Raw genomic sequence first — 15,597 nt, forward strand, 5'->3', positions numbered from 1 at the left:
AATCTGTTTCCCACTTGGAAATAAATATATATTTTAGATACACTCAGCTAAATTCCTTGACAGCTTTATGTGCCATAATTTCCTCATGGTTTTCTGTGGATCCTTTCTGTTCTGGAGCACTTGTTGTCTTAGTCTGGAGCTGTGCCCCTCTCATAGAAACAAAGTAATGTTATTTTACTGCTTGTCACTGATAAATTATGCACCGGTTTTCCTCAGGGCTGAGATTCTTTTGAAGCCTGGTGGGCTTCAGGTAACTGTATCACTTCTTCCAGCTGCAGACTTCACTTCTGCAGGGGAGGAAAGCAATAAAACTTAGTGTGTCAGCGGAATGCTGTTAAAATATTTTATTTATCACTGATTCCCAGTTTGCAGGCAGCAGGAATGCATCTGTTTAATGCCTGTTGTCTTTAAAATGGAAATGTTCAGCAGATATTTGGTACTTTTGTTCCCAGTAAATTATATGAGATAGAAATAGGGGGAATAGACAGTAAAAAATACTGTTTGGACTTAAACCCGTGGAAACAACCAGGGGACTTTGCTTTGTGCCTGGCACAAATATATCAAGGGGACTGAAAACTGAAGAGTTTTGCATAACCCAATTTCCCCTTTTCATGTGTGTCTCGAAAAATACAGCATCAAATGCACCAAGAACCTGCAAAACCTCGTGTCTGTGAGCAGAGGCCAGGCCCTTTTCAGCAGCAGCATGGAGCAGTTCTAATTTCTCATCTGTTCTTTTTTATAAATTTATTTTATAAAGACCAGCTGCAGGTTGAAAGCTGGAGCCAGCAATGGGGGGGGGGGGGGGGGTAAGGCCAAGTCCCATAAGCAGGAGCTCAGTCCCATAAGCAGGGGCTGGATGTTTGGCACTCCCAGCTCATGCCTGGCATGGGAGGTCCAGACACAAACACATAGGTGCCACCCACCTCCACAAAACATATTAAGGGCTGCATCCTCCTCTTCCCCAAATCCTTCCCAAAGAGGGAACAGAAGCAGCTGCTGAAAACCTCTGAGCATGAAACTGTGCCTGGTGCCCCAGTGCTGCAGCAGCTGGTGTGAGGTTCCTGCCTCCAGCTGTGCTCTGGGGCTTTTATTGCTACAGGTGGGGTGATTTTATCAGGACCCCCCCAAAACAGCTCACAGTCTCCTGTTTCATCCCCGTGACCCAAGGCTGTGCTCTCAGGGCGAGCATCGCTGGTCCATCAGAGCCTGGCAAACGGCAGAACCCAGAACCATTTGGCACTGAGGGCTCAGCTGCTGTGGCTCATTTGTTTGATTTTGTTATTTCTGTGCTGCAGCCCCGTGGGCTGTATGGCAGAGGTAGAGCTACACAGAAAACCTGAGTGCACGGAGCAAAACCTCGTGCTCTGGGGAAGTCAGATCAGGTTTGGTAAGGCAGAAACTTAACTTGAGCTTTCACGTGGGTATTTGGGCCAGGCAGAAAATCTCTCAGATTTTAAGTTAGGGGTTTTTTTCGGCTTTTTTTTTTTTTTTTTTAAGTGCTTTGAAAGCCAGATGCCCTGCCTCCAGGCTTTTCTAGTGCAGACAGACTTGACCGATATTCCCATGAAAATCTGGGTTTTTGGAGCCCGGAGCTTGCTGAGGCTTGAGGAGGAGCCATGCCAAACGCTAGCTTGTGCTTCCACTCGGAGAAGACGACAAAAGCCGGCTCTTTAAAAGCAAAGTAAAAGGGGGATAAGTTCTTTAAGGAGAAGCGGCACCTTGACTGGAGCAGAGGGGACGGAGGGAGAGGAGCGGGGCCACGCCGGCAACGGGACGGGAGGGGAGGTGCGCGGTTCGGACCTGTGTGTTGGCAGACGGCCGGGAGCGCAGGCACCGGGAGCTGCTCCCGGCCGGTCCCCTCCCTGTTCGGCAGCCCGCGGGGCGTGGGCGGCGCGGGGCGCGGCGGGGCCGGCGGGAGGGAGCGGGGCGAGCATGTGCATCCTCCCCGCCGCCCCTGCCTCCCTCCCGCCGCCCGCCCGCCTCTCCTTCCTCCCCGCCGCGGGTGTGTTGTGTGTGTGTGCGTGTGTGTGTGTCTCGGCTCCCTCGCTAGCCCGGCCTGACGCAGGCGGATCCACATCGTCCGTGACAACACCCCGGCTCCGGAGCGCCGTGCCGGGGGTCCGGCTGCGGCGGCCCCGCGGGGCCGGGCCGAGCCCAGGGGGGCGGCGGGGGCCGGGGTGGCCCGAGCGCGGGGAGGCGGCCCCGTGGGGGGAAAGTTGCCGGGAGCGGCGAGGGGCGAGTACGGCGGCAGGACCATGGGCACTTTGCGGGATTTACAGTACGCGCTGCAGGAGAAGATCGAGGAGCTGCGGCAGCGGGATGCGCTCATCGACGAGCTGGAGCTGGAGTTGGACCAGAAGGACGAACTGATCCAGAAGCTGCAGAACGAGCTGGACAAGTACCGCTCGGTGATCCGGCCCGCCACGCAGCAGGCGCAGCAGCAGAGCGCCGGCACCTTGCAGGGCGAGCAGCGGACCAAGCGCCAGGCGATCTCGGCCGAGCCCACCGCTTTCGATATCCAGGATCTCAGCCACGTCACCCTCCCCTTCTACCCCAAGAGCCCGCAGTAAGCAGGGGGTCACCCCGCCGCTCAGCCTCCCCTCTCCCGCTCCATCCCCGGCATCGCCGCCGCCCGCCGGGCAGGGACCGGAGCGGAGCTCGGAGCGCGGCATTCCCGCATCCTCCCCGGGTGGCCCCGCGGGGTGGGAAAGTTGCGAGTGCCAGGCTTGCGGGGGTGAAGAGCTGCGGGAGTGAGCGCCGAGGTGCCAGCAGAGGGGGACCGGGGCGTCCCCCGTCCCGGCTGCGGGGAGACCCGGCCGCCCCATCCCGACGGGGCCACGGGGGGATCGCTGCTGCCGGCGGGTCGAACCGGATCGTGTTGTGGGCATGGAGGCTTTCTCACCTCGAGGGTTGCTCTGGGACCCCGCAGGGAGGTATTCCCAGCTGGGAAAGTTGGAGCCCGGCGGGATGGGGTGCGCGGCTCTCCGGGCACAGGTTTGGCGCTTTGGGGAGCGGGGAGCTTATTGCAGTGTCCTGGTGCGCCGGAGGGCGTGCGGGGGGGGGGGAGGGCAGGGAAAGTTGCGGGGATCCTCAGGTGCCGGCGCGCCGGGGGATGCGCTGCCCCGGTTTCACACCTGCCGCAGATTAGGCAAATTAGAGCATCTTTATGGGGAAACGGAGCCCTCGCGGGAGCGAGATCGCTCTCCCTCGCTCAGTGCCTTTTCCTGGCCAATAAATCGCCGTGCCTTTTGGTTCAGCGCTCCTCAAGGGATAAAAAAGGAGGAGGGAAGAGGTGATGAGCGGATGCTCGCCGCGCCGGGCTCCATGTGCGGGGCCGGGGCGCGACCTCCCCGTCGATGGGCAAACCCGCCTCCCCTCCGCGGCCGGCATCTTCCTCATGGAATTATAACCGGGAGCGCTGGCGGATCCCCGGAGCCATCCCGGTAGTGGCGAGCGTGTGGGCTCCGGGATGCGGGCACCCAGCGGAGCCCCGCGGGGGGACTGGGCGGGCGGCGCGGGTGACGGTGCCCGGGCGGGGGTGCCCGGGGCACAGGGACCGTGCCCGGGCAGGGGTGGCGGGGCTCGGGGACCCTGCCGGGGCTGGCCCCGCTCCCCGCGCAGCCTCAGCCCTTTCTCGCCGCCATGGCGGGGCCCCGCCGTCTCCAGGCAACTGCCCGCCCTCAGGGCGGCCGCCATGGCCGGGCCGGGCTGGACCGCCCGTGCCCCTCATACTACCCCACCGCTTCCCATTCCCACAGTCCCCTTCCCGCCTCTCCTCCCCTATTCCCACCGCCACAGATATTTTGCCCTTTTAAGGCGCCTGGCCGCGCGTCCTAAAGGACGTCAGGGGAGGAACGGCGGTGGCGCGGGAAATGGCTCCCCACAGCCCCCAGAAGGAATCGAACAGCCCCCAGAGTGCCCGCCGGGGGCTGTCAGCTGAGGGGAGGCGGCGGTGGATGGGGCCAGGCGGGCCTGTGCAATCCCTGGGGTGTGAGAAGACATCCCACGGTGTTAACTTCTTCTGCGAAAGCAAAGCCCGAACGCCTTGGTTTCCTTCTCGTGTCCTTGCCCCTCGGCGCTCTGCACGTGCAAATGGAGCTCCCAGAACTCCGGGAAGCGCCACAGGTTTCAGCGGAGCCAGTCCACGGCCTCGGTGAAATATGCGGGAAGCCTGGCGAAGCCTTGGATTAATATTTTCCAGCTGGAATTTTTAAATTGTTCCTTGTGTCAATGCAGCCCTGCAGTCTGGTGTGGGGTGTAACACTCCTCTGAGGGGGTGTTTCATATCGATCATCCATGGCCAGTACTCCTAATACTATTTACAGTATTGAAGTCAACTTGTGGCTGCAGGTTGTAGTTGCTCAGGTGGGAATTTCCAGGGGTTTGCAGCAGCCTGGGATAGTGGAAGGTGTCCCTGCCCAAGGCAGGAGGCTGGAATGAGATCTGTATTAGGGTCCCTTCAACCCAAACAGGTCTGTGATTACAAGAAAGGATCCTTGCTAATGGTTTCAGGAGTGTGCGTGGCTCTGGGAAGTGTTGAGTGCTCTTGTGTCAGCCCTAGGAGCCCAGAGCCCAAGATAACTCTTGGTGGTGAGGACCTGGAAATAACAAAATCTGCAAAGAAGGGTTGCATTTTTTCCCCTGTTCACACTGAACCTGGGTGACTCTTGAGGTATTGGCACCCAACGTTTGGTTTTGTCAAGCCACCGGGAAGTGTTCAAAAGGCAGGTGGATGTGGCACTTGGGGATGTTGGTTAGTGGTGGCCTTGGCAGTGGTAGAACAGTTGGACTTGATGATTTTAGTGGTGTTTTCCAACCAAAATGATTCTAAAGTAGTGTCTGGGAGTGGTTTTTTTGTAGTTAGGTGGTGCTGGTTTTGCTCTCCTGCTCTGGCAGAGGTGGCTGGAGATGGTAGGATCAACGTAGCAGTAGATCACAGTAGGTCACAGTAGATACTTGAGGGTCTGTTCTGGTGGAGGCTGTTGTGATGCCACATAGAAGATGCTTGGTTATTGTGGTTGAACTCTGAATGAGTGTAAGACAGCTGGAGAAGGACTTGAGACAGGACACCAGGAATGGCTTCCCACTGCCAGAGGACAGGGTCAGATGGGATATTGGGAAGGAATTGTTCCCTGTGAGGGTGGGCAGGCCCTGGCACAGGGTGCCCAGAGAAGCTGTGGCTGCCTCTGGATCCCTGGAAGCATCCAAGGCCAGGATGGACATTAGGGCTTGGAGCAGCCTGGGACAGTGGAAGGTGTCCCTGTCCATGGCAGGGGGTGGCACTGGATGGGCTTTAAAATCCCTTCCAACCCAAACCATTCTGGAGTTCTATGAATGGCTGTCAAAGTGCGAAAGTAAATTTAGTTGCCTTGTGTGGACAAATTCTGTTAAATCTGCAGGATCTTCCCTTACACACCCTCCTCCCCATTTAGGATGCATATGGTTAAATAAAATTGCTTTTTTAGAGCTGCAAGAGTTTGAGTTGCTGTTGCAGGGTTGGGCTTGTTTTGCCTCTACAATGATTTTAAAAGTGAAGCAGGACTTTATGAGCTGTCATGGGGAGTTAAAATCCATGTAAGGACACATCCAGCTATTTTCTTCTGAGTTACGAGTGAGAGGAATTGGGCTTTAGCATCTTTATCAGTCTCCCTGTTCAAGTAACTTAGAAGCCAGTTATTTAAAGTAAGTGGCTTTTTTCTTCCCGCCCCTCTCAAAGGAAATAACTTGCAAGAAGTGACTGAGTAAGAGGGCACGGGCTGGGGAGGAAGCTTGATGGTTTTCCATGGCAGAAAAAATGCTGTGACAGATCTTTCTCTCCTCTTCATCATCCCAAATTGCTGCTCGTGTTTGTTTTTCCACACCTTTGACCTCTTGAAGGGTATATCCTGGCTGCTAACAGCCTGTCAGCACAGAGGGAATACGGGAGACAGAATTTGTGCCAAACTGCCATTGCAGTTAACATTGTACAGAGCAGCCAAGCAAAGAGAAGCCTTTTCAACCAGCAAGCTGCAACTCTTCCCTCTCCCTGCCTCGTTCTTGCCATGGGAAAACACCCAGGACTTTAATTTTAACAGCCTGCTTTGTTCAGGGATCAGCAACGGCTGTTTGCCTTTTTGGAAGGCTGTGTAATCAGCATGTTTTCTTTTCCAGAAGGGAATAAAAAAAGAAACATAGAAGTAGAACATAGAACAAAGCACGGAGCTTGTGAGTGTGAAGGGCCTGATCTCTTGGCTGAGGTGGTACAAGCTCTGTTGTTAACAGAGACAGCAGCAAAGTGCTGTGTCATTTGTAAGAAATGTTGAGTAAAACAAAAAATAACTTGGTTTGGGGAGTTATCAGACTTCTGGGGAGTCTGCCAAAATCCCAGAGACTCGTTTCTGAGGGGAGGAGCAGCCTGTGAGTTGTATTTAAGAGGTCTCGTTTAAGAAATATAAAATGTTTGGTTGTATAGCCTTAGGGAAAGTACAGCATCCATACAAGAGATTTAACAAAATCCCTGCAATAGCCAGATTGGTTCTTTGAAGGCAAATGTGCACATCCTCTGGAGGCTAGAGGCGTACTTTAAATGATCATAATAGTAATGAAACGCCCAGAAATACTTGAAAAGCACTTTGTATTTAGGGTGCTGGCATGAAATGCTCTTCTGGTGTTTGTCAGTATGCTGCAGTACCCAGGAGCCATTCCTCTAAATACCCCTGAAACCACCCAAACCCCTCAACCCTCCACCCTGTCCTCTTCCTACAGGAATTTGAAGGATGGCTGGTACATAATGAAACCACAGGGAACTAACTGGTGGTTGAGATGATGGGGGGAGGAACTGAGGCACGCTCCTGCAGTAATGGTTTCCTGGAATGTGGGGGAGGAGCTGGGATGGTGGCAGCCTCTTAAGTCCTGTTGCTTTCTGGTGAAGCATCTTGCCCTGAGCAGTCAGTGGAGATGGATGTAATGGTGCAACCTTAATTTTTTTTTTTTTTAGTTTTTTTTTTTTTTGTGTGTCAATCCCCTCTGATGTGTCCAGTGAGCAATTAATTGAACTGCATTTATCATTTGTTGTGAGAGCTGTTAAATGCTGTGGTTGCTTTTATGGGCTCTAATGTCGAATTTATCTGAATATGGTTTAAGCTGATGCTCGATGGACAAAAATCCATTAATGTCAGTGGGGTTTTTCGGTGCGTTTGAAGGGTCAGAATTTTATTGCAATGTGTTGAGCAGTGCTGGGACACCACGGGTGGGGGAGGACCCTTGGTGCTCTGCAGGGATGAGGTTTTGCTGTGAGGGATGATGCTCTCTCTCTGACAGAGCTGTGAACACAGGCAGGGTAGTGCTGGAGCAAGGCAGCCGAGCGTGATTTTCCCATGTTTTGACAGGTCTGGCTCGGCTGTGATGGGGCTCCCCTCTGTGCGCTGGCTGGCTCGTGTGACTCACGCTCAGAGCGGCTTTAATGCCTTGGGAAGTGACAAGGGGACATTGTGACAGCTCAGCTCCTTGAGTAATACATTACAACCCTCTGAGGTTTGGGTTACTTGCAGTAGTGAGGGGTGGCTGTGTGGTGTTAGGCTGTTAAGCACAGAACTACGGTTTTTCTCTGCTGAGGCAGTGTTTTGGGTCATCTCTCAACACGCTTGTTCAGGCTGGTGATGTTTATGCTGAGTGTAAACTCCAGAGGGGTTTGACTCAAAGGAAGATGAAAAACAAATCTCCCAATAAAGCTATTAAAGCCACGTAGTTGTTTTGTCATCTTCTGTCTGGCTCTTGCTGAGACGAGTTTAATTGCAAGATAAAACATCACTGCAATGTCAGTTGTCCTTAGTTCTGTTCAACAAGCAACACAGACTTTCCTGAGTTTTTCTGCTGCTTTTGAAGATTAATTTTAGCAGTGTGGTGTCTGTAAACTGTGTTTTAAAGCAAAGTAGTTCTGTTCAGAAACTGCAGTGACATTTTCTTGGTGGTTATATGCAAAACAACACTGTTCAGCAAGTACAGTAACTCCGAGCTCGCTAACAGCTGGTAATTAACATAGATTCTTTTTTTAATTGTAGTACAGCTCCATACTTTCATTTTTTGCAGGATTAACTTTTTTCCTTTTATCTCTACTACTGGAATAATTATCTATACTTGTCTGAGCTGTGTTACATTCATCCTTAGCTGTACTAACGCTGTAGGTGGAGAGTTTTAAAGTGCTTCAACACAAAATGAGGTCCTCAGACATGATTTCCTTCTCTCCAGACTCTGTGAAAGGATTCCTGAGCTTCAGCATCCCATGTTCCTAAACACAGGATGTGTCTTGTTTCTTAAATTAATTAATAATAATAATAATAATAATAAAGCCAGGTCAGAGTTCTGAAGCTGAGCAGAGAGGGATGTAGTAGCACAGAATGTAGCCTGGCCAGCTGCCTCTGGAAGGAGAGGGGAACTCTGTGAGTCCTGAACTTGCTGAGCACCAGATGGAAAATAGGAGTCAAGGGGAAAATTTCTTTAGAGAGTTAAAAAGGACACAGTGGATTGTTACATATCAGTTTCTGTGGTTATCCTGCTTGAACTAGATGCTGTAGGGTGATAAGAATTACTGAATACAAACATCTTTCTGTGGAAAGGGGTCCAGGAAAGCTGAACTGGAGATGGAGGTGGGTTACTCACTGCCAGCAGTGATGGCCTTTGTTGCTTGTGCTGCTGGTCGTTGCTTTTGGCTTTTCACGGCTTTTCTGGATGCATATGCGTCCAGATGAAGTGTAAATATTTCTGTAAATGTTCTTCATCTGCTGCTTTGTCATTTCTAGAGGGTAAGTGGGGCAGAGAAGTGCCTGACATTCGAGTTTTGTGTAGCTTGTCTTTGTTTTGAAGGGCAGGGAGAACAGGAAAAATCAAAAGTATCTATTGCTATATTGGAGCCTAAACCAAACCATGACGATAATACCTTTCTCCTCTCAGCATCTACAGAAAGTGGTTTGGTCTAAGTCTGCAATCATTTGGGTATGTTCTATATATCCTGACATCCTGAACGCTTGGAATTGCATTCAGGTGCCTTGGAAAAGCTGCTAAAGCCCCTGCCTGACAGGGTTTGTGTCAGGGGAAGCTCCAGCGCATCATGCTCCGAGCAGGAGCACAGGACCAGCGTTTTGCAAGGCTCTTGCAGCCACTGGTTTCCTTGGAAACCAGAGCCTGAGCAGGGAGAGCCAAACTTCAACACCCGTGCCTTCTTTCCAAGTCGAAAATGGGCTGTCAGACTTTTAGAAGTCTCTGGTCTTTGGGCTGTGTTTGGGGCTTGTTCATTAGGAGGAAACTTGAAGTAGGGTATCAGTGAAAAAAAGCTCCTTGTCACGCTGCAACAATTCCGGTCTGGGGAGGTGCTTCTTTCCCGAAATTCCATCCTTTGGTTCGGTCTATGAACACATTTATTGGAGGTGTTTCCTGTCAAACACCCCAGCTGTGTCAGGGAACCTTCACAGCAGCTCTCTGACTTGGGCTTGATGTGGATTTACAAGCTGCCCAGCCCAGGCCAGCTTGTTTTGTGCAGTTAATGTTCTGTGAGGTGGTGGCTTCGGGTGATGTGAACAAAGAGGAGAAATCATAACAGAGTTGCCCGGGTTGATGGAAAATGAAATGGCAGTCTTGTAAGTGCATGCATATTTTGTGTTGAATGTGAAGAGGAAAAAAAAATATATAATGACCTATATGTGTATTTAAGCACATGTAGGAGAGTATTGCATTCATGCAAATACACTTTTATTAGGAGGGAAAACAGTCAGGTTTTAATGTCAGTGCAGTAGAGGCAATTTTGTACAGAACCAGCGGGGCTGTGGGAATGCATCTTGGTCTAGTGGAAGGCGTCACTGCCCATGACCGAGGTGATTTTAAAGGTCCCTTCAAATCCCAAGGTGGAAATGCTGTTGGTTTCTGTGACCACGGAGTATCATTGAGATTCAGGAGCAGAGGAGTAAATAACATGGGTGTGATGGAAATGGAGATCCACTGTTCCCTGCCCCCAGTGGAAGTGGGTCCCTCGGATGTGTCAATGCTTGTTAGGATTTAAACTGCCTACTTGATGTCATTTGTGTGCAGAGATCCGGCGGCTGAGGGGAATTCATTACTGCTCTTGGAGTCCACAGGCTAAATGAGGAAAATAACCTTCTTGGTGGGTGATATTTCTGGTGAATAGAGGAAATCAATGGCCCTGGGACTGCCAGCAGCACATCAGGGCAGTGGCCAAGCACTTCAGGAAGGTGTAGATAAAGCAAATGTGATGCAAATAGTGCCACTCAGCTGTACCTTAAAGCTCGCTGGAAACCTGGCTTCAGCTATAGAGACGCTTTCAAAATCAGGCTCTTGAACTCGGGAGAAATTCCTTTAGGTGAAATGGAAGATCAGGCATCCTGGAAATACAGAGTTAGCCTCCCGGTCTTTGCCTTGAAATTGCAGTATTGCCTAAATTAGTAAAGGTAGGGGGTTTGTGTGAAGCTTAAGGGTGGACATGGTCAGCTGGAGGAGATACATGTCCTGCACCAGATTCTGTGTTTTGTGGTGCGGAGCACTATCCTCTTCTCCCTTTTCTTCTGAGCCATTGGTTACTTCCCTGGGTGTCTTGTTCCTGCTCTTCCTTCTGCCCAAGGTTTTTCTTTCTTCCTATGGATGCTGCTTATTCTCTTCCCTGACAATCCTAAAGCTCTTCATCTACACAGTTGTCCCATCCAGTGGGGTCCTAGACTTTACATCTCTTTTAAAAATCAGCCTCGTTTCCTGTGTGCATCCAGAAGCAGAGAGCCTCCAGTGAATGGAGCACAAGATACCACAAGAAGCTGGATTTTCCTGTCAGTCCAGCTTTTCTGGTGTGCCTTTTCTGTGCAGCTTTTCTGCTCTTCATCTGCCCCACCAGTGATCAGGCAGGGACTGTGCAAGAAATTGGGAGTGGATGGAGCTGGGACAGCTGACCCTGATTGCCCAGTGAGGATTGCATAGGGTGGGACCCAGGATGGATTCCATTTCCTGGGAATGGCTGAACACACACCTGCCCATGGAAAACACAGAATGAATTTACTGTGGCTTTGTTCTACCTGTTGAACTGCCTTTAAATCAACCCATGAGTTTTTTCACTTTTGCCCTTCTGATTGTCTCCCTCATCCCAGCTGGGGAGAGGGCTGTGAGTGTGTGGTGGTGCTGGGATTCCATCTCCATCAGGAATGTCTCAAAGTGTCTGTACCTCCAAAGGGATTGGGACCCAAGGATAGGTCCAAGAGCAGGAACATCTTGAGGCATCAGCAGCTGTGCATGAGGCCATGGATAGGCTCACGGCACAGCAAGTTCATTCCTGGAGGGACTGTGGCTCCTAGAGAAGGCCATGCTGGAACAGGAGCACCTCAGAGTAAGTGTGGCTGTGGAGAAATACACAGGTAAATTCCTGGAGAGACTGGCTGATGGATAAGGTTCCAGCTGGAGCAGGTAGATCCCTAAGGGTGTCTGGATGGTCCAAGCAGGAGTAAGGGGAGGAGTTCACTGCAATGTTCAACGTCACAGTCCGGTCCAAAGGGGCAGGGGTGGAGACAGTAATGGATACACCCTTAAGTAGTTGTATCCCGGGATTTTATGTCACAGGAATTACTGCAGTAGGAATCCTTGGCTGGGAGCAGGGGGAAGGCTTCCCTGCAGTGGCAGTCCCTTCAGTGGCAGCAACTTTGAGCTGTATTGTCATAATGTCCCTCTGCACGCCCTGTGCTGCCTCGGTGACGTCCTTCGTGCCCTGCCCCAGCTCCAGAGGCTTCATGTTAGTGTTTGGCATTGCTTGTCAGCTCTTCGTGTGGCCCAAACAACAGCCAGGTCTCACTGGTGGGGAATATCCAAACCAAGAGTGGGATAAATCTGTTAGAAATGTGGGAGCATGCGTGTGCCTTCGTACACCGCTCGTGTCCGAGTCCTGGAACACAGCTGTGCATCCCAACTTGGCGGGTTATCTACAAACTAACTGGGGTCTGTGTGTAATATCTATTGTTTCTCCTCCTGCCTCCTTGCACATTTAAGTCCTGTTCAGACAGCGATTGCACAAAGGGGAGAACATCTCCTGCTCATCAGATCCGTGATTGCTCTCTGTTGTCCCGGTGGAAGCCCGGCTCTGTGAAGCACAGGAGGGAAACGAAGTGTGGAGAGGAGAAGGCTTTTCTCCATTAGCACTGTGCCCAAACACTCGACTGGGATACCAGGATAGAGCATATTGGGAGAGAGTAAGGCAGGCAGATCCTCCTGTTTTCCCTGACCTTCCATTGTTTGAGGGCACAGCTGGGAGGAAGCCAGAGCTGCTTGAAGTTGGACTGCGATTGAAGTGTCCCTGCTCCTGCTTGGAGGAGGAATGCAGCCGGGACAGCCATGCTTGCACACATTCTGGTGACACTCTGCTGCTTTGTAAGTGACTCTGAGAGGTGTCTCAGAATCACAGCTGTCTTGGCAGGAAGGCTCCTGTGTGTGGCCTTTTTCTGGATCAGTTCTGTGTGGATGCCGTAGGGCAGTCTGGATTCCCAAGGGAACGCTAGCTATCCATCTCATCACCCTCCATTCACACTCTGCTGCGTTTGTTACTGTGCCTGCAGGAGGGTTTCCAGCAGGCACAGCAAGCTGGGATACCTGAGCACAGTGACTGCCAGGACGTTTGTGTTCCGTGTGCTACTGCTATTTGTTGGGATCTGGCACTGGAAAAAGTGACTTTGTGCTCTGTGAGGTGACAGCCCTGACCTCTGCCTGCTTCACCTTCTGTTTTGCAAGTGCTGTTATCTTCTCATCAATCACCCTGCCAGGTGCTTTTTGTCTTGTCCGTGACTAGGAACAAATTATTCCTTCCTTCATAAATCCTCAAGTTTTTCCCCTTAGGAGTTTTGCAAGGATGAGTGTTGGCGTGATCTAGGTAGGCAAAGCAGCTCCAAAAATGAGAGCATCAATCAAATCTCAGCTCTTTGGGTTTGTGCCATTATTCTTGCACAGACAAAACAGGTGTTAGGAATCTTTTCAAATGGTTTCTTAATTTGAAAGCCAAAAAAAAAAAACACCCCTCAAAACTCACTAGTGTGGTGCTAAGAGCATCACTTGGGATGTACAAATCTGGGTTAAGCATTATCTCACTGTTTGCAGCTACAAATGGAGAAACTTCCATAGGTATTGAGGCTGTTTGATTATGCCAAACACTTGGGACACCTGCTGGAAACATGGTAGAGGCAGGGACATGAGTCCATGTCACTCACATGTCACCTCTGGAGCACAGTTGCTCTCCACCTTCTCCTTGCTTTAACTGAAATTCCAGCTGTGAGCCATAAAGGACTTTTTCAGTGGCAGGTTTATTCTATATCCGCATGTTTTTTCAATGTTTCACACCACAAAAGGTTCTTGCTGTGCTCTGTGGTGGGCAAGTGTTATAAGCTGGAGTCACATTGTTTAAGCTGGCTGGGCACAAACATTTGGGCTGTAGGGTTCTGAAGGAGATTCCTGCTTAATAAATACAGCTGAGTAACATTCAGATGATTGTGGCAGTGTTGTTATTGATGGAAAATTCATGAATATGTAGCAACTAAAAGGTAAAGCTCAGTGAAGCTGTGCTGGCAGGGTGCAGAATTTGGAAGGGTGACTTGGGACAGCTGCCTTGGGCATTGGGGCAAAGCAGAAGCTCAGATTAACTGTGGAAAATATGGATGCTTGTGGAATGTACCCAGAATGGAATCTTAACAGGGATTTGGAGTTTTAATATATGCTGGAGGAGCCTTCTGAGGCTTAGGTGCTTCCTGGGGAGCCTTCAGCTCCATTACCTATCCTGATTTCCTTGGTCAGCAGCTGAAATATTTTGTGACTTTGCTCATACTGAAGAAATTATATATCATGGGGAGATAATATTCCATGCTTATTCCAAGCTTCTTAATGGAATTTTTATCAGTTCCACGGAAGAATAGGATGCACAAAAAAGCTGCCTGGCTGTCAGGTTGTTTGCTCTGTGGCTTCTTTAGAGCTGCCTTGGCTTTCTCCGTGTGGCTTCCCAGTTAAATGGTGAGAGCAACCATCCCATCCTAAATTGCAAGTGTCTGCAGCCACCAGGTGACATCAAATCCCTTGGACACTGAGGGACAGGCAGGGTGGGACTGCAGGATGCGGGCCCTGACCATCCTTTGCTGATGCTTCAGACCCACTGCTGGCACATCTCTCACTGCTCAACACCTGCCTTTTTTTTTTTCTTTCCACCAATATCTGCTTGTTTCAAACCTGTCTTGTGCTCAGAATACCTAAAAGCTGGGTTTTTTTCTTAATGTGTTTGGGTTGGGGAGCCTGAGATTGCTCAGCCACAGCTACTTGGTGCCCTGACACCATTTTCTCTGGGATTGCTTTGTCGACTCAAGTGCACTTTGCTGCAATACAAACATTGAGGATAAAAGGCAGCCACCTCAGCAAATCAGTGTGAAAGCACTGCAGGAGAAGTGTAGATGTGTATTTTGGTGTTTTGGTCTTTTTTAGAGTCAAGACCTCTCCTTCTGCCCCTGGCCTGTGTGTTTTAAGGAGTATCTGAGGTGCAAAGAGGGCTTTTAAAAGTTAAATCAGTTGTCTGTTTGTGGACTCATCTGAAGGGTAAATCAGATGCTGCATTGACAGGTGAGTCAATGAGATTTGAGTGAATCTGGGGAAAAAAAAAAAATCAGTCATGGATCCTTTGAAACCTCTCCTGGGAGAAAAGCCAGGGAGAGTTGGGGATTCAGCCTGGAAAAGAAGGCTCTGGATGGACTTAGAGCCCCTTCCAGTGCCTGAAGACGTGCCAAGACAGTTGGAGAAGGACTGGGGACAAGGGATGGAGGGCCAGGACAGAGGGAATAGCTTCCCACTGCCAGAGGGCAGGGATAGATGGGATATTGGGAAGGAATTGTTCCCTGTGAGGTTGGGCAGGTCCTGGCACAGGGTGCCCAGAGAAGCTGTGGCTGCCCCTGGATCTCTGGCAGTGTCCAAGGCCAGACTGGTTGGGGTTTGGAGCAGCCTGGAATAGTGGAAGGTGTCTCTGCCCATGGCAGGGGGTGGAATGAAATGGGCGTTAAGGTCCCTTCCCACCCAAACCATTCTGGGGTTCTATGGTCCCACTCTAATTTTCGTAATGAAACAAATTTTCCTCTACATGCTGCAGGTGTCCCTACAGGTGTGCAGTCCTATTAAAAAAACACAAAAAAAACCCCAAAACACCTTGAAAATGCTCTGGAGGGTTATAACGCTTTTTTAAACAAGAATCTCAAAATGCCCAATCTTGTTTTTGATTAGTGTCCATGAAGGCTTTTCTGTGCAGCAGCCTCTGCTCTGAATGCAGCTTGTTGAGAAACCTCTCTTTTAGCAGCAGCTGGGTTGTGTGGAATGAAAGAATTAATTTACCTGGTGTGGAATGAAATAATTAATTAGCCTGTGGCCAGCCTGGAAGAGCAGCCACATGATGTGTCCTGTGTGATTTATCAGGGGCTTGATTCCTGGCCAGGCATGGCTGACCTGAGCTCCTTTGTGTAAGGCTAAGGTGAAAAGCTCCTTCTTTCTGTTGGGGCTTTAGGAGAAAACTGAATTTTCATACCCAAGACTCAGGAGAGTGGTCACACGCACATAGTGGCAGAA

At 50.5% G+C, this 15,597-nt stretch overlaps 1 protein-coding gene across 2 annotated transcripts in view; it reads left to right on the plus strand.

The window, feature by feature from the left end:
• Window positions 1-15,597, plus strand: part of PRKG1 (protein kinase cGMP-dependent 1) — a 361,241-nt gene that overhangs the window by 23,483 nt on the left and 322,161 nt on the right. Inside the window, exon 1 of one of the 2 annotated variants that reach the window (XM_062496174.1) lies at window positions 2,256-2,566. The exons of the other annotated variant lie outside the window; for it this stretch is intronic. Within the exon in view, the coding sequence (XP_062352158.1) occupies window positions 2,256-2,566 (311 nt within the window). Of the gene's footprint in view, window positions 1-2,255; window positions 2,567-15,597 lie in introns of those variants that run through there. 2 annotated transcript variants of the gene reach the window in all.

Source organism: Cinclus cinclus, chromosome 7 (assembly GCF_963662255.1).
Source record: "Cinclus cinclus chromosome 7, bCinCin1.1, whole genome shotgun sequence".
NCBI classification, from domain to species: Eukaryota; Metazoa; Chordata; class Aves; order Passeriformes; family Cinclidae; genus Cinclus; species Cinclus cinclus.